The 19,789-nt window shown below is 41.6% G+C and overlaps 1 protein-coding gene across 1 annotated transcript in view; it reads right to left on the bottom strand.

Moving 5' to 3' along the window:
* Positions 1 to 19,789, bottom strand: part of TBX4 (T-box transcription factor 4) — a 245,895-nt gene that overhangs the window by 163,919 nt on the left and 62,187 nt on the right. The window contains exon 3 of the mRNA XM_073617960.1: positions 18,382 to 18,476. Within this exon, the coding sequence (XP_073474061.1) occupies positions 18,382 to 18,476 (95 nt within the window). The remainder of the gene's footprint in view (positions 1 to 18,381; positions 18,477 to 19,789) is intronic.

The raw sequence follows: 19,789 nt of genomic DNA, 5'->3' as shown, positions 1-19,789 counted from the left end.
AGGATAAATGAATGACATTTTGCAAGAGGAAGGCAATTATCTTTAGAATACTAAATATAATACTGGCTGGAGTTCAGCTGTAAAGATAGTAGATACTGTTGTATTTACAAATAATAATTTGAACTATTAGGGCTCATTCACATCATGTCTGTCGAGCTGCATTGTTTAGCTCAAATCAATGTATACTAATGCAAGCACAAATAGAGATAATTGTTTTCTATGTTCCCTGTTCATACCATATAGATGTATTGTGGTTCTCTGCATAAAATTGCAGCATGTCAGCATTTTTGCATACTACACCTTACCTCACCGCATGTCACTGTAGCATGTTGCAATAGGGTATGGTGCAGACTTGAATAAAGTGTCATTTTGCAACACTTCAACTGAGTTTTAAAAGATAAGTAAACCGTGCCATACATTGCAACATTGCATTACACGCTATAACATGCAGACTTGTATGAATGATCCCTAAGAGGTGCCACACTACTAATGATGGCACAGAAGTTTTTAATGGTAACTGGAATTTGGATTATGACAGCCAGTGTAATACGGAGACGCCACACTTCAGACACATGTGTGAAAAAAAAGGAAAATGGCCTCAGCTCCTCCCAAGCCATTCCCCACCACTGGAACTTAGTCATAGAGACTAAGCCTTGAAATGTATCAGGGGACATGGCTTGGGAGAGGCCAAGGCTGAGGCCATTTTCCACTTTTGTATTACATTAATCTGATTATCATGATTCCTGGATAAATAGCCTAGATGCTGGCATCCACATTAGCATGGATAACCAGAGTGGATACAATGATCCTTTGAGTGGCTGTCAGGACCCAAGTCTGAACTTGTGACCTCTGCCTTGTCTGGTGATGTCTCTTCTTGCTGAACCACCTGAGATGCTGGACATCTCTTGTCTGATTGTTTGGATTTTCTTGTCTCTTGTTTTTTGGTGAACCTTGAACTCTTTGCTCTTTCCATGAACTTCCTGATTTAAGCCATGTCTCTGTAATTTCTGTTTGCCAGATTATTGTGCTCCCTCCAGCCAATATCTTGCTCTTGTCAGTCCTGCTGTCATTCATATCTCCACTACCACTTGTTACCGACCTTTGCTTTGTCTCTTGACTATGCTTCTGCTTAATCCCAACCCGTGAACAAATGTTACTGACCTTTGGCTTGTTTACTGACTATGCTTCTGTTCGATCCCTACCTGCTATATCAGCTACTAGACCCTGGCTTGCTCACCTCCTGGTGGGGTGATCCTGAGGAATTATACCTGGTACTAACACGCAGCAAAACCCATCTCCACCATTAGGAGCTCTGATGAACGCTGGTTAGTGCTTATACTCTGTCCTTGGATGAGCATGTGTAATTTGCCAGGGTGACCTGCTTCTGCACTTATACAGCTGGTCGGTGGGAGACTCTCTACTGCTATAGATCCTGATCTCTGAGCCTGACCCTGGACCGTGACAGTGGCACTCCACCGACCTTTGCTTTGTCTCTTGACTATGCTTCTGCTTAATGCCAACCTGTGAACAAATGTTACCGACCTTTGGCTTGTTTACTGACTATGCTTCTGTTTGATCCCTACCTGCTATATCAGCTACTAGACCCCGGCTTGCTCACCTCCTGGTGGGGTGATCCTGAGGAATTATACCAGGTACTAACACGCAGCAAAACCCAGGAGCTCTGATGAACGCTGGTTAGTGCTTGTACTCTGTGCTTGGATGAGCCTGTGTCATTTACCAGGGTGACCTGCTTCTGCTCTTATCCAGCTGGTCGGTCGGAGCCTCTCTACTGTTATAGATCCTGATCTCTGAGCCTGACCCTGGACCGTGACAGTGGCACTCCAAGTTAATAGAATAGGTTGCAACTTGAATTGGGATATTATAAAATTCTTATAATGTGATCATATTTTTTATCATAAACTATACAGTTAGACTTTGGCATTTTAATGTAAGCGAAAGCACATACATAAAATCCCATATGGTCCAAAATTGCGTGAGTTTCTCAGAATTTTTCTATTTATCCTAGTGAGGACTGTGGAGAGTAAAAGATATAAAACCATCAGGAAAAGAAAATCAAAAACAGAATCAAACAATATTTGCCCGCTTTTCTTTGTAGGACTGCTCAAGTTCCGTTACATTTGATGGTGACCGTTTGTGAACTTCAGTCTTCAAGTCATTCCACAGATTTTCAATAGGGTTAAATTCTGGGCTCTGACTAGGTCATGCAAGGACATTCACCTTTTTCTCCTTCAACTCCTTCAACCACTGGGTGGTCATTTTTGATGTGTGTTTTGGATCATTGTCATGTTGAAAGATAAACCTTCTTCCCACTGACAACTTTCTGGCAGAGGGTAGCAGATTTTCCTCAAACATTGGACAGTATTTTGCCCCATCCATTTTTCCTTCTATCCTGGCAAGTGCTCCTGTCCCGGCTGCAGAGAAACATCCTGATAACAGGATATTACCACTTCCATGCTTTACTGTAGGAATGGTGTTATTTGGATGGTGAGCTGCATTGGATTTCCGCCAGACATCATTTGGTGTTGAGGTTAAATAATATTTTTGTCTCATCTGACCATAGCACCTTTTTCCATGCCTCAGAATCTTCTAGGTGCGTTTTGGCAAAGCTCAGTTGTGACTGCATGTGGCTTTTCTTGAGGAGTGGCTTTTTTTCTTGCAACCCTCTCATACAAGCCACATTTGTGGAGAATTTGTGATATTGTTGTCACATGCATACAATGACCACTCTTTGTCATAAATTCCTGCAACTGCTACAGAATTGCTGTAGGCCTCTTGGTAGCGATGTCTTGATCAAGGGAGGGTCTGTGTTGTACCAAATTGCTTCCACTTCTTAATAATAGACTTTGCTATTAGGCATTAATAAAGCCTTTGGAATTTTTTTGGTTCCATCTCCTGACTTGTGCCTGCCCACAACTTTATCCCGGAGATCTTTTGACATTACCATGCCACCCATGGTTGATTGTTTGCTTCAGTTGCACTACCAGGGACTGAAATGCTCCAGGACAGCTCTTTTAGTGCTAAGCTAATCAAAATGACCACAGCTGATCACAGTAGAAAGTCAAATGGCTTTGTGTGCCATTGAGAAGGTGATTAGCTACACCTGACTGAGTTTACAAGTCATTTTTAGGAGGGGGTTATCCTTTTTCCAACTTAGTGATTCTGTTTTTGAAAATTTTACATTTTTCCTGACCTGTTGGGGTTATATCTTTCACTTGAATGTTATTAAGTGCACTTAGTAAATACAGCTGGGTAAAATAAAAACCGCGTCTGTCTTCATTTCAGGCTGCAAAGCAACGAAAATGTAATTACTTTATAGGTTTAACGAGGGTAATTCTTTTCTTTACCATAAAAAAAAAAAATATATATAGTGTCAAAATTATTGGGGCACCTGCCTTTACACAAACACACACATGAACTTTGATGGCATCCCAGTCTTAGTCTGTAGGGTTCAACATTGAGTTGGCCCACCCTTTGCAGCTATAACAGCTTCAACTCTTCTGGGAAGATTGTCCACAAGGTTTAGGGGTGTGTCTATGGGAATGTTTGACCATTCTTCCAGAAGTGCATTTGGGAGGTCAGGGCCTGATTCGCAGTCTACGCACTAATTCATCCCAAAGGTGTTCTATCAGGTTGAGACCAGGCCAGTCAAGTTCCTCCACCCCAAACTCGCTCATCCATGTCTTTATGGACCTAGCTTTGTGCATTGGTGCAGTCATATTGGAACAGGAAGGACCATCCCCAAACTATTCCCCCAAAAAATTAGGTTTGATTTGACAATATATCTATATCTATAGATATAGATATATCTATAGATATATATACAGTACAGTATATATATTTATATATATATATATATCTATAGATATATATATATATATATATATAATTTTTGTAAATGTTTTATTATATCTTTTCATGTGACAACACTGAAGAAATTACACTTTGCTACAATGTAAAGTAGTGAGTGTACAGCTTGTATAACAGTGAAAATTTGCTGTTCCCTCAAAATAACTCAACACACAGCCATTAATGTCTAAACCGCTGGCAACAAAAGTGAGTACACCCCTACGTGAAGATGTCCAAATTAGTCCCAAACTGTCAATATTTTGTGTCGCCACCATTATTTTCCAGTACTGCCTTAACCCTCTAGTGCTTGAAGTTCACCAGAGCTTCACAGGTTGACACTGGAGTCCTCTTCCACTCCTCCATTATGACATCACAGAGCTGGTGGATGTTAGAGACCTTGCTCTCCTCTGCCTTCCATTTGAGGATGCCCCACAGATGCTCAATAGGGTTTAGGTCTGGAGACATGCTTGGCCAGTCCATCATCTTTACCCTCAGCTTCTTAAGCAAGTCAGAGGTCATCTTGGAGGTATGTTTGGGGTCATTATCACGTTGGAATACTGCCCTGCGGCCCAGTCTCTGAAGGGAAGGGATCATGCTCTGCTTCAGTATGTCACAGTACATGTTGGCATTCATGGTTCTCTCAATGAACTGTAGATCCGCAGTGACAGCAGCACTCATGCAGCCCCAAACCATGACATTCCCACCACCATGCTTGACTGTAGGCAAGACACACTTGTCTTTGTACTCCTCACCTGGTTGCTGCCACACACACTTGACACCATCTGAACCAAATAGGTATATCATGGTCTCATCAGACCACAGGACTTGGTTCCAGTAATACATGTCCTTAGTCTGCTTGTCTTCAGCAAACTGTTTGCGGGCTTTCTGTGCATCATCTTTAGAAAAGGCTTCCTTCTGGGATGACAGCCATGCAGACCAATTTGATGCAGTGTGTGGCTTATGGTCTGAGCACTGACAGGCTGACCCCTTCAACCTCTGCAGCAATGCTGGCAGAAATCATACGTCAATTTCCCAAAGACAACCTCTGGATATGACGCTGAGCATGTGCACTCAACTTATTTGGTCGACCATGGCGAGGCCTGTTCTGAGTGGAACCTGTCCTGTTAAACTGCTATATGGGGACAGCTAATTTACACTGTTATACAAGCTGTACACTCACTACTTACATTGTAGCAAAGTGTCATTTCTTCAGTTTTGTCACATGAAGATATAATAAAATATTTATAAAATGTGAGGGGTGTACTCACTTTTATGAGATACTGTATATATATATATATATATATATATATATATATATATATATATAACAGCAGCAGATTCGTAGCATCATATGGTGTCAAACAGCTTCAGCGATGCTGCAGGCTGCAAAGCTTGAAGCCTTCACAGAACTTTAGCAGAGCCAATCAATATGCCTGGATAGGACACAACACAAAACAGACTAATAGAATGACAAATGCACCAAACTTTCCAGTCATTCCCAAGTTCTAAGCCCTGCCATCCAGACTTATAAAGGGCCCAGTGAATAACCCTTTTGCAGGAGAATGACATGTTTATCTGAATTACCTGTCACAGTACATTGAAAAGCATCACTTAACTGCTTCCTGACCGCCTCCTGTAGATATACGTCAGCAGAATGGCACGGCTGTGCAAAGTAACATACCCGTACGTTACTTTGAATTTGCCGCCGTGAGTTGGGTCACGGGTCCCGCGAACTCGATCACCGTGGGGATACCAGCGATTGCCTCACAGAGAGGACGAAAGGGGAGATGCTGATGTAAATAAGCATCTCCCCGTTCTGCCTAGTGACAGTGTCACTGATCTCTGCTCCCTGTCATCGGGAGCAGAGATCAGTGACGTGTCACACACAGCCCATCCCCCCTACAGTTAGTACTAGTACTGACTTAACCCCTCCCCGTCCCCTAGTGGTTAACCCCTTCACTGCCAGTGTCATTTACACATGAATCAGTGCATTTTTATAGCACTGATTGCTGTATAAATGACAATGGTCCCAAAAATGTGTCAAAAATGTCCGACATGTCCGCTATAATGTCGCAGTCACAATAAAAATCGCTGATCGCTGCCATTACTAGTAAAAAAAAAATTATTAATAAAAATGCCATAAAACTATCCCCTATTTTGTAAACGCTATAACATTTGCACAAACCAATCAATAAATGCTTATTGCCATTTTTTTACCAAAAATATGTAGAAGAATACGTATCGGCCTAAACTGAGGAAAAAAAATGTTTTTTTATATATTTTTTGGGGGTATTTATTATAGCAAAAAGTAAAAAATAATGCGTTTTTTTTCAAAATTGTCGCTATTTTTTTGTTTATAGCGCAAAAAATAAAAACCACAGAGGTGATCAAATACCACCAAAAGAAAGCTCTATTTGTGGAAAAAAAAGGACGTCAATTTTGTTTGGGAGCCACGTCGCACGACTGCGCAATTGTCAGTTAAAGTGACGCAGTGCCGAATCGCAAAAAACGCACTGGTCAAGAAGGGGGTAAATTCTTCCAGGGCTGAAGTGGTTAAGAGATTATTTTCAGCAAGAGAGATTATTTTCAGCAAGGGAGATTGTTTTCAGCAATACAGCCTTCCTTGTGCAGCTCAGAAGTGCTTGCCCCTGGACTGGTATGCAGTTCCGGAACCCAACCCTCTGCTTAATTCCATTGTAAAAAGCTACTTGAACCCTCTATAAGTCAGGTATCCTGTGTTTGTTACTCACAGAGCTATATGTACCCTGCTTCAATCAGTTGCATAAATCTCTAATTTAAATATACTTTGGACTGCACCCAATGTCACCTAGGGAAGAAATGTTCACACAAGCTAACAATTCTTGGACTCCTGGTCATACTTAGCAAGATCGTAAGAGGAAACTTTGACTTTTTCCCACTATGATTAATTTTAATAGACAACAAACCAGAAAAAAATGGAAGATACCACATTCAGCTTCCTTCATCAAATAGGTGTTGTTAGCTCTGGGCAACAAGGGTGCACATCTGGTTTCTTTTGCAGTGTGCTCAATTTAGTTTTTTTTAGTTTTACCACTGCAGTGACACTTATACTACAGTGCCAGCTTGTTCACCTGCCAGGACAGAGCTGAAGAAGGCTTTTCCTTGGCTTGGCTGTGCAGTGGTGGGATTTGGGGAAGGAAAGAGTGAGATCTGTACAGAAAGGAGGAAAAGATCTGTACTAGGGGGAATGCTATGTACTTGAGGGATTTTGGGGGATAGATATCTGTACTGGGGGGATATGGAGGGAGAGACTGATAGACTGCAATGCTGATGAAGTGGGGAAAACTTGACAGGGCAGTTCTACAGAAGCTGATCGGCAGATCGACTTGTGTATAAATACAGTGCCCATACATCGAAATCCGTTGGTTCCCTGCTAAACTGGTCAAATAACAATCCATCTATGGTCAGCTTAACGCTTATCCCAGATGTAAAAACAATGGGAGTATTATCTCATCATTGTATCATTACCTCTGTGATAGTTGTGTCTCCAAAACAACTCTCGCAATTTATTGCACTTAAAAAAATAGTTTTATATATATATATATATATATATATATATATATATATATATATATATATATATATATATATATATATATATACACATATATATATATATATATATATATATATATATATATATATATATATATATATATATATATATATATATATATATATATATTATATAAATATTTGCAACACTCACAGGTAAAATAACTTCAGAACATTGGCTTTGAATGCTCTGGACAACATGCCATGGTGTACATAGGCTGCAGCTGCAAAGTTAGTTAGCCTTTTGATTCCTAAGAGCATACCACTGTATCAAATTCAGTCAAATTTTTTGTCTATAGTCATTACTGTTCAGTTTTGACAGTATTTAGTATTCTAAGGACAGGCTTAACTGGTAGTGGCAGCAGTGAACCAGAGGCGAGACAGGACCCCCAGGAACAGTCCCAGTAAGTTTGTCCTGCACTTTTATTCAGCAAGGCAGTAAACAAACATAGCATCAATGCAGGAGGGCTTTATATAGCAATTCCACAGCATAAAACAAAACAAAACATCTGCTCATCCAAGCCACTAACTAAACTCAGATTCATTCCTGGCTAACTGGGTGCCCTCCAACAGGTTCCCCATCCCCAATACAAGCAGGCAGCTCTGGTACCTTTTAAGTGTTATGTCAGCAGTCTAACTTTCCACCCATCACAGCCAAGAGATTGAAAGCGAGAGATCCTCTATCATCAGTAAGCTAAATATGCCTGTGGAAGCTGAAACAAATTACTGTAGTAAGGGTTCTATTAAATTGTGCATTTTTGGTGAGTTTTCTGTAAGAGCACTAAAAGTCCCGCATGCTTCATCTTTGGTGCGCTTTCAGAAAGCGCACAAAAAAACACCTAATCTAATAGAAAGTCTATGGAAAAGCTCAGGTAACCCACATAAAAATCGCCGGTAAACTGCACTGCACACGCGCTGTGCCCAAACCGCCCTAAAGCCTTGCACACACCACTCATTTTTTTTTTCATTTAACCCGCTGGGTTGAATAAAAAAAAAAACTGTCAGCTCAGGTCGGAGCCGCTATACTAACAATCCAATGTTAGTACAGCAATCTCCCTTGCTGTGCTATTGTGTTTTGACAGGGGGATGTCCTCCATGGCATAACACTCTGGTCAGCGCTCTCAGCCATTGGCCAGTAGCCAGTTGGCAGACCTTTTTTGGTCATGAAGGACTGGCTGCCATACACATGGGCCAAATGTCAGCCGGTTTCTATTAAACCAACCGATGCCGGCAGTCAATGTGTACTAGGCTTAAAAGGTAAAAAGTGTACCTTGAACTGGAGGCTTTATCCCACCCAAAGCATTACAAAATATCCAGGCTCCATGACCTAGACCAGATCCTTTTAAGGTCTGAGAAAACAAGAAGTTTTTTTCCTTCATATCAATCACAAACCCTAAAGCTCTTTCTCATGTGTAGATGAGAAACGCTGGTGACACGTATGCACCATTCATGATTCTGCCAGCTAGTGCACTATATATAGTGACAGAGCCTGGGCTAAAATGGCAGATAGGGTAGTGGATGGGAGAAATGCATCACTCAGAATAAGAATTTTGACTGTTTTGGGCTCTAGGGATTACTACTTAGGAACACAAACCATTCTCCCTTTAAGGTGGCCAGCCCACGAATCCACCTGCAAGAATACTTGGACTGTTAAAAGGGTTGGAAAGCCTCACAGGAAGTGGCTGTGAAAGAGAACCTTTAAAACCTATGGGGAAGGTGATCAGACAGGCGGTTTACTGCGTGAGAACACTTGGGAAAGTGCGGAGAGTTGTATAGGCTAGTAAAAAGGCCTGCTATATGAACCTAGTTTGTTTAATTGTTCCTTTTCCGACATGAAATGGGTTTCTGATGTCCAAAAATAAACATAGGATCAGTAATCCCTTAGAAACTGCATTGTATGTTGCCTTCCTATCACAGAGCTACTATTTGAGCAAGTCCTATTTCATGATATACAATATATATTTGTATATACATACAAAATGTAAAAACAAACAAAAAAAGCGATAAACAGTGGACTAAAAAAAAAATGTATAGAATAAAAGATGGTGATAAAAATCCAAAACCAAACAAACAAAACCCCCAAATAAGCAGCAGCTGTATATAAATACCCTTAGATGACCATACATATACACTGTACATAGCATTACACCAGAATAAAACTGTTCATAAATAAATAAATACATAAATCATCCAAAAAGGGTTTTCTAAATGTGAAATGTCTCCATCCCACTTATTTGAAAGCTACAAAGTAATATATAACTGAACCACAGCGTCCATTTCATTAAGTGCACAGTCCACTTTTCTTGTTAACTCATTATGTGCAAACTTCAAATAAACTTTTTTAAACTTCTTATTTACCACTGTGAACAAAATCCAATCTGGTGCAGCCTGCCACCTACTTATGGTCCCACACTCACCAGTTTCAAATGCCCAAGATGAAATCAAATGGGCTAAAAAGCACAGGTATACACCAAAAATGGATGGATGAATGGATCTCATACGCCACATAGAAAACTGTTGCATATTCCCGCTAGGTGTGACCTGTGGTACGGGATGTGAGCTGTCAGTAAACAGCATACATGTCTTGCTCTCTCACTCCCGTGCAGTGATTAGACTACAGGAGCAGAGACTCCCACTCTGAACCAAGCAGGGGGGTAAGGACAGACAAAGAGAATGAAGCATGCAGCTGCTGCTCCCATGTTCTCTGTACTGCCTGTCACAGACACAGTGTAACAAAGGGCTCTGAGGAAGAGGCTAGTCTTCGAAACACGTTAGCCTATTGGATCTGTAACTTCTCCTACCACGTGATATGATGCCATGTGGACTAGATGACGTTGAACTATGAGATGAGCTTGATACCTTTGTAATCTTGTGAGTATAATACTTACCACTTTTTAATAATAAAGTGATAGCTTTAGGATAATGCACTAGATCCAAGCGTCATCCCTTTTTCTTTGTGGTTTCAGCTGTGAAGACTCCTCCAGTCTTAAGAGAGCTGCAAGATGAGGTGTATCCATACAAGCCAGGATCAAAATATAGCCTACTTAAATTGTGCAGGCCCACTTCCAACCGCAAGAGGTTTTTGTACTTGTGACTATTTGTAAACAGTGTAACAAATACCTGATTCAACCTAATTAACAAAGAGACTTGTGCCCTTTTTGTTACTCAGGAACAGCATCTGCTCCATTTTTCATGTTTAGAAGTGTGGGACAAGCATTGTGCTTGCACCACTTTTTGTTAATTTCACCCTTTGTCTGTATACAGTATACTTAAACTGTGGATTCGTGTTGTCCTGGAGTTCAGCTTTAAATAAAGACAGCAATATTTAACAATGATCACTATTAAAGGATTAGCTATCTTTTGTGTACACTTAGCCTTTTTTAAATAGGGTACCTATATAGTGCAAAATACAGTACACTGACCTACACTAAGCAAAAGTCCTAACCACCTGTATTACCACAATAAGTAGTATTTTGCAGTACACTTAAGCAAGTACAACCATTAAGGTTATAGTAAGAAGGGATTAAAGGCAAGAAAAAGCCCAATGAATGATTGAGCCATCTTAAGAACATATGGTATCAACATGTCTCTTTCCATCACATCCCAAAATAAAAGGCTTATGCCCTGTACACACGGCAGGATTTTCCGACAACACAATCCATGTTTTTTTCCAACAGATGTTGGCTCAAACTTGTCTTGCATGCACACGTTCACACAAATGTTGTCGGAAATTCCAAATGTCAAGAACGCGGTGACGTACAAGATGTATGATGAGCCGAGAAAAATGTTCAATAGCCAGTGCAGCTCTTCTGCTTGATTCCGAGCATGCGTGGAAATTTGTGCGTCGGAATTGTGTACACGTGATCGGAATTTACGACAACGGATTTTGTTGTCGGAGAATTTGAGATCCAGATCTCAAATTTTGTGCGTCGGAAATTCCGATGGAAAATGTCCGATGGAGCCTACACATGGTTGGAATTTCCGACAACAAGCTCCCATCGAACATTTTCCGTGTGTACGGGGCATAAGTCCTCATTTTAGGACAGTGGGTAGAGCCATGCAAAATCATTCTGTAGCCAGCTGCTGGGCTAAAGCAGTATGGAGAAGGAATCACTGCCTTTTAGTCTTCTCTCCCTCTACTGAGATACTGATGTTTTGCTGCACCATTCTCTTCCAGCCAGCAGGGGGACAGCTAAAGCCAAGCAAACCCATGGACTTTTATGCAGGGTTCTGAGAAGCTAGGAATTCTAGTTTGAGACGGCAGCCGTATAATGGGACAAATAGAATCCTTATACTAATGTCGGCATGTGCAGTAGGAGGCACTATGCAGTGAAGAGATGAATTTTTATTAAACAACCCAAGAAAGTTATTCCTCTTGCCAAGGGAGTTGGAGAGAGAGCACCTCTATTTATACTTGCCTGCCAACAGGAGACCATACCAGCAAAGATCCAAGATAGAGATTGGGAAGGGACAGTGAGCATCTGCTGAGAGGGCTATTCGCCCATTGCTGATACTGATAATAGGGACTGAGCCACTGAGAGCAGAACACCATGTGTACCCAATCCACACCGTCCCATACTGTGCTCCACGCGGCACCTTATTTCAAATATAGACTGCACAACCACCAACCCTATATAGCATTATACTGAACCTTTACTGCATCTTAACTGCATCCACCTTGCACCTGTGTTTAGACTATACTGTACCTATACTGCATGCAAGTTAACGAGAACTGTGGTTAAGTGCACCGATGCTCTTAAAGGGCCCCAATGATAGCTGCCAGAAGAACATCTCAGAGAACGACCATTCCCGTAATAATTATTCTGCAAGCCCACTTTTGTTCCCCTATACCCTTCACTACCATCCTCCTTACTTTTGGACACTGCATGCTCAGTTGGTCTAGGACTAGCATCACTGCTTTAAATGCACTCTGGTAATATAATTCAAGCACTTGGTGTATTAAACTGTACTACTGCTCACTGCTGCACTTAAGGTGACCTTGCCCCTGTTTATGCTTGTCTAAACACCAAATGTCATAATATTCTTAGTCACTACTGTTAATCACTTTGTATGCTAGATTGTGTTATTACCAGTGTTAATCCATTTTATCCTTGCCTTGTTGCCAGCCATATTGGGTGGCAATATATTAAATTTGCCTTTACTTTCTGTTTTGGTGCCTGTTTTCTTTAAAATAGTACTATTATTGGGTACTAAGTATTAGTTTCAGTGAATTTCTGTGATAGTGTATGTTTGTGCACTCAACCTGGTGTGTCAGAGGGGCTGAAGTTCTTGAGAAGGTCGAGGCAAAGAACAGAGGACCCATCTGTCATGAATATTGGAATAGTGACTGATGCATAATGCTGGGACAGATACTGTTAGGAGATGCTGATGTAAATTCCAACACCTGTCTGTCTATTGTTTGCTAAAATGTGTATTGTAAATAAGTTTACTATGGGATCTAAGAGTCATTAGATCCCCATTGTTATTTGTGTTAATTAACTCTGCTAATGTGTGAAGAAGTGTCTATGTTGATTGTGATAATGTTGATTGGATTTTCTGAACTACAAGACGGCCAGTCTGGCCTAACGGTCATGTCTGAGTCATCTAAGCTGTCTAAAGGGATTAGTTAATTAGCTCATGTTAATTAGGTTAATTAGGTTACAGCTGTATTGTTAGAGAAATATGAGCAGGAGGTCTGCACCTCCACTTCGAGTGTATAAAAGCCTGTATTTTGTCAATAAAGAGAGATTCCTGTTTGAACTAACTTACATACAGCCTGCCTGGTGTTTGTTCTGAGCTATCACAACTGGGTTAGAACAGGACATAGCTGAAGTTCTAATCCCGGAGCATTGGATGACCGAACCATCAGACGTTGCAATCTGATTCAATAGCTGCAGAGGAGTGTCGGGAGAGTGGAATCGAGCGAGCAAGGGGCTCGTTACATTGGTGGCAGCAGTGCTCTCCAGTTACTGGGACACTCCAAACCAGCCTGCAGGAGAGCCACGCTGAAAGACTTACTTGAGAGCCATGGAGGGAATGGTGGGATCGTGCTTCCTTGCCGTGAACACATCCAAACCATCACCTGGATCCAAGGTAGCAGGATAGCAGGAGAGGAGAGATACCAGCCACCATGGATGAGGAATTCAGAAGGAGGTTGCGAGAGAAGGAGATACAGCACAGAGGACCAGTATCAGAGCAGGTCCTGCTAGGATGGTTTGATTCTATCCGCTGTGAACTCTGGAAGGAAGCGCTAGCCCGTGAGCAGCGACACCAGGGAAAAGTTCTCCCCTCCATCAATGTGAGGTACTGGTCGCAGTATGAAGTGCAAATGCTGTTTTTGGGGGAACAGCCGAACCAGAAGTGGACAGCCGAGTTAAGCAGGCTGATCCGGGCAGAAATGCGGTTGGACGAGAGCTACAGAGCCCTCCAGTGGTATGTAGCCCAAGTGTGCCCATGGACAGCGGATGACAGCCCCACGGAAGGCTTTGACTATGATGGCCTGGGATTGTTATACTGGAGGCTGTCCAGGGACCCTGACTTTGGAAGTGATCCGGAGTGGCATTTGAAGGAAATAATGGAGCACAGAGAGCGGAGACTGAATGTCTCAGAAGTGCACTGGGCACTGGAAGATTTGCAGTTTCTGGCCGTTCAGGAATGGGAGTTGGAGATCGCCTACAAACAGCTGTTAGACTCTGCTCAGCAGCAGGGTGGTGCTCCTTTTGCCTGGGACTATCATGAAATACCAGTTGACAACTCTGAAATCCTGGCTGAAGAGTTGACAATGTGGCAGAGTAACGGTGTACTTTGCCAACCTGCCCCGCAGCTATGGAGGCGGATGCAGCAAGTGCTGACTGACCTTGATGAACCTGTTTCTGCATTGGATGATCTTGGATGGAGGAATGTGCCTGTCCAGCAGAATGCCAGAGAATCGGCAGTGGAAAATCTGAAGATTGCCGTCCCCAAACCTGAAGTGCTGACAACAGGGCAGAGCTCTGCTAACCTCTGCCCAGCACTGATAGCATCTTCTGGGTTCCACGGAGAGGAGATGGTGAACCTTTATCCCCAGACACCAGTTGCAGAGACAGGGGATTTGATAGACTTTTCTGCTGAGGAAGAACAACCTGGTGAGCCTCCAGCAGAAGAAGAGCTATTATTAGGGCCAAACTTCACTATGCTCTGCCCAGCACCAACAGAAGTATCTGTGAAGTTACAAGGAACTTCCCCAGCTGAAGCGCTGGCAACCGGACAGAGGGTCCAAGATTTCTGCCCTACACCTGCGTCGGTTCCGGAGGCTCAGGGTGAGAAGGAGGTGGTCACTTCCCAGCAGCAGATCAGGATACAGGGGGAGAAGGGAGAGGAGGTGTTCGTCGTCCCTTCCCAACAGTTAGCCGGAGCAGATGGTGTGGGGTTTCCAGCAGAAGGGCTGGCAACAGGGCCGAGTACTGCTGGACTTTGCCCTCAACTAACAGAGCATGGATGTCCTGTGAAGGTGGATGGGACTTCAGTCTCCACCTGTATACCCCAGGGATGCTGGGCAGTTGGCCCAGATCCCCAACAGCATGACTGAGTGAGCCCAGACACCTTGTCTTCTCTCCAGCGGCAGAAAGGACTCCAGGGAGAAGGGCCAGTCCAGGCCTCTCCCCAGCGGCAGATATGTTCTCTGAGAGAGGCAGAGGTTGGCTGGGTGAGTAATGCTTTGTTTGGAACAATTTGTTTGGGGTACTGTGTGGGTACAGGCATTAGAGGACTGGAACTACTGACTAACTTCGGAGTCAACCCGTCTGGGGTCTCCTCCTGTGTTAGTCTCCTGCCAAAAGGGGAGAAATGTGACAGACCTAGCTGGGAGAGAGACTTTTGGAGGGGACTGTATGCTAGCCTCTTGCCGATAGATCGGGGGCTTTGCAACCGTACAATTTCACCATACAATATCGGCCGGGGCCTCAAAACAGGAATGCGGATGGGTTATCCCGGCAGACGGACCTGGAACCTTAAGACTACTTTTCCAACATCCTCGAGTTGACCCGTTTGGGGTCCCACTGTGGCTGTTGGACTGTTTCCCGGGGAGAAGTATTGTCATGAATATTGGAATAGTGACTGATGCATAATGCTGGGACAGATACTGTTAGGAGATGCTGATGTAAATTCCAACACCTGTCTGTCTATTGTCTGCTAAAATGTGTATTGTAAATAAGTTTACTATGGGATCTAAGAGTCATTAGATCCCCATTGTTATTTGTGTTAATTAACTCTGCTAATGTGTGAAGAAGAGTCTATGTTGATTGTGATAATGTTGATTGGATTTTCTGAACTACAAGACGGCCAGTCTGGCCTAACGGTCATGACTGAGTCATCTAGGCTGTCTAAAGGGATTAGTTAATTAGCTCATGTTAATTAGGTTAATTAGGTTACAGCTGTATTGTTAGAGTAATATGAGCAGGAGGTCTGCACCTCCACTTCGAGTGTATAAAAGCCTGTATTTTGTCAATAAAGAGAGATTCCTGTTTGAACTTACATACAGCCTGTCTGGTGTTTGTTCTGAGCTATCACAACTGGGTTAGAACAGGACATAGCTGAAGTTCTAATCCCGGAGCATTGGATGACCGAACCATCAGACGTTGCAATCTGATTCAATAGCTGCAGAGGAGTGTCGGGAGAGTGGAATCGAGCGAGCAAAGGGGCTCGTTACATCCCACTGCTGCCACCAATGTAACGAGCCCCTTGCTCACTCGATTCCACTCTCCCGACACTCCTCTGCAGCTATTGAATCAGATTGCAACGTCTGATGGTTCGGTCATCCAATGCTCCGGGATTAGAACTTCAGCTATGTCCTCTTCTAACCCAGTTGTGATAGCTCAGAACAAACACCAGGCAGGCTGTATGTAAGTTCAAACAGGAATCTCTCTTTATTGACAAAATACAGGCTTTTATACACTCGAAGTGGATTTGCAGACCTCCTGCTCATATTACTCTAACAATACAGCTGTAACCTAATTAACCTAATTAACATGAGCTAATTAACTAATCCCTTTAGACAGCCTAGATAGACTCTTCTTCACACATTAGCAGAGTTAATTAACACAAATAACAATGGGGATCTAATGACTCTTAGATCCCATAGTAAACTTATTTACAATACACATTTTAGCAGACAATAGACAGACAGGTGTTGGAATTTACATCAGCATCTCCTAACAGTATCTGTCCCAGCATTATGCATCAGTCACTATTCCAATATTCATGACAATACTTCTCCCCGGGAAACAGTCCAACAGCCACAGTGGGACCCCAAACGGGTCAACTCGAGGATGTTGGAAAAGTAGTCTTAAGGTTCCAGGTCCGTCTGCCGGGATAACCCATCCGCATTCCCGTTTTGAGGCCCTGGCCGATATTATATGGTGAAATTGTATGGTTGCAAAGCCAGGCTCGCATACAGCTCACAAAGAGCACCGTTCCCCCAAATGCAAGGGCCCCCGATCTATCGGCAAGAGGCTAGCATACAGTCCCCTCCAAAAGTCTCTCTCCCGGCTAGGTCTGTCACACCATCCTATTCAACAGCTCCTATGGAGCTAATGCTACAATCTATGTATGCCCCAATAGCCAAATAGAGTAGAGCTTTTGACCCAACAAACAATGTAAGGGTTATATATGCTTGCTGAGTCACAGTCCCTTCTCAGCAGAAACAATGGCTTCAATACATTGCACTGATGATGTCCAAATGTCTAAAACAGCTATAGGTACTTTGTAATAAATGGTGCTATAATATTAGGCTATGTTTTCACTATACCCCAGTGGTTCTGAATGTGAATATGACCATGGGCGTGTGTGAAGGATTTTTCATGCTCACTTTCCTAAAATGAGGAATAATCCTCTTAATTTTGGGATATGTGCTGGAATGAGATATGTGAATAATTTCTGTTCTAAGAAGGCTCTACTGTGCCACACAGTACATTTACAAAGGCTAAGTGTGTACTTCCAAAAGAGGGAGGAACTGAAAACATGGACATTTCTGTGTAAGTTTAATTTTCCAATCTGCCTTTAAAGGGAACTTCTGAGGATAGGGGTTAGCTGTTATTTCTTTCTCTGCTTATTAGCCACTCTGCTTACATTTTCAGGGCACTTGGGTTGATTTACTAAAGACAAATAGACTGAATGGGGTGAAGCTTCAATTTGTAAAGAACACCCAATCAGATGCAAGGAAAAAAAAAAAAGCCTTTTTGCTTGCACATGATTGGGCGATGGAAATCAGCACAGCTTCACCACCACTAAGCTCTGGGGAAAATGAGTGCAACTGCACTTGCAAAATACAGAGTCTATTTGCCTATAGAAATTCAACTCCAACTTAGTTGTAAATCAAAGATAGCAATGCCTAAAGCTTTAACAATGCATAGTATTTGTCCCATAAATGTGAACCTTTAGCATTGTAAACGATCTTGCAATAAGTTTGTACAAAGACATACCGTATAAATAGGTGGAAAATGACTTTTTTTAGTTGTGATGATGCTGTACTTATTGGACCTTTCATGCTTTCAGAATGAAGACCCAGTAATTGAGAACAAAACATTTGTAGAGCAGGCTGAATAAGGCAATACTGTAAAATCCCAGCAAATAATGAACTAGAATTATTACAAACCTGCCAGCTTTGGTTTATTACAAACCTGCATGCTTTAACAATGCATAGTATTTGTCCCATAAATGTGAACCTTTAGCATTGTAAACGATCTTGCAATAAGTTTGTACAAAGACATACCGTATAAATAGGTGGAAAATGACTTTTTTTAGTTGTGATGATGCTGTACTTATTGGACCTTTCATGCTTTCAGAATGAAGACCCAGTAATTGAGAACAAAACATTTGTAGAGCAGGCTGAATAAGGCAATACTGTAAAATCCCAGCAAATAATGAACTAGAATTATTACAAACCTGCCAGCTTTGGTTATGATCATTTCAGTTCCTGCTTCATGAAACTTCTTCCACAGTTCCTTCTCATGAAGGTAAACTTTGATATTTTCTATTGTCTGCAAGTTGAAAAGGACAAAGGATGTTAAAAATAATATTAGTCTTTAATGTCATAGACAGAATTTACATTTGCAATACACCAAAAAAGGAGAGTTTTATCCGTATTATCCCTATTGCCCCATCATACCCATGTACTTGCAACATGGGCTTATGAGTATGCACTTATTTTTACATGTACTAGGCCACATTTATGCACATTTTGAATTGTGACATGTTTTTAGACATGTTTTGTCTATATGGAAGAGATAGAACACAATTTTCAATCAAAACTACAGCATGGGCTGATGTCCAAAGACTTGCTCAAGGCAACTGGAGACCACTAGTGTGTGTCTGTGACATATACCCCTACTATGTGTATAACATCTTTATGAAACAAAAATTTAATACAGAGTATGTATACAATAAACAATACAATTCCCCTTTAACCACTTGCCTACTGGGCACTTTTACCCCTTTTCTGCCCATGCCAAATTTCAGGTTTCAGCGCTGTCACACTTTGAATGATAATTACTCAGTCATGCAACACTGTACCCAAACAAGATTTTTTCCTTTTTTGAGACATATAGAAACTTCATTGGGTGGTATTTATTCACCACAGTTTTTTTTAATCTTTTGCTGAATAAATGAAAAAAAGATGAAAAACTTTTCTTAGTTTCTGTCATAATTTTTTGCAAATAACTGATTTTTCTTCATAAATTTATACTGCTACATTTATTTGGTAAAAATAACCCAAATCAGTGCATATTATTTAGTCTGTGTGAAAGGTATAGAGTCTACAAGCTATGGTACATATATTGATAATTGATCAATCCATATACAGTATACTGACTGCCTCATCTCATTTCTTTAGGCCCTAAAATACCAGGACAATACAAATACCCTCCAAATTACTCCTTTTTGAAAAACAGTCTGAGGTATTTAAAAGGAGGCATGTTGAATTTTTTGAAGTTGTAATTTTTATGTCATAATTTTTTTAGAAAATGATGAAAATAAATAAAATGTGTTATTTTTTTCACAATCTTTTAATTTACTGTCACCACAGCAGTACAGCTATTTACTTTTGTTGTACACTGTGACCAGAGCAGTGCAGTTTTACCATAGTGACACTGTACTACTCTGGGGGGGGTGACCAGGATTTTTTTTTCAAACTATGATTGCTTATAGCAATGATGATCACTGTTAGAAGCAATCTTTTTTATAAATGGCATACATTCATTATTATTATTATTATACAGGATTTATATAGCGCCGACAGTTTACACAGCGCTTTACAACATTATAGCCATTATGTTCTGTTGAGACACATAGTACT

This window comes from Aquarana catesbeiana, linkage group LG02, assembly GCF_042186555.1.
Source record: "Aquarana catesbeiana isolate 2022-GZ linkage group LG02, ASM4218655v1, whole genome shotgun sequence".
Lineage (NCBI taxonomy): Eukaryota > Metazoa > Chordata > Amphibia > Anura > Ranidae > Aquarana > Aquarana catesbeiana.
Note: the sequence above shows the minus strand (reverse complement) of the source record. Positions and strands in the feature narration are given on the sequence as shown.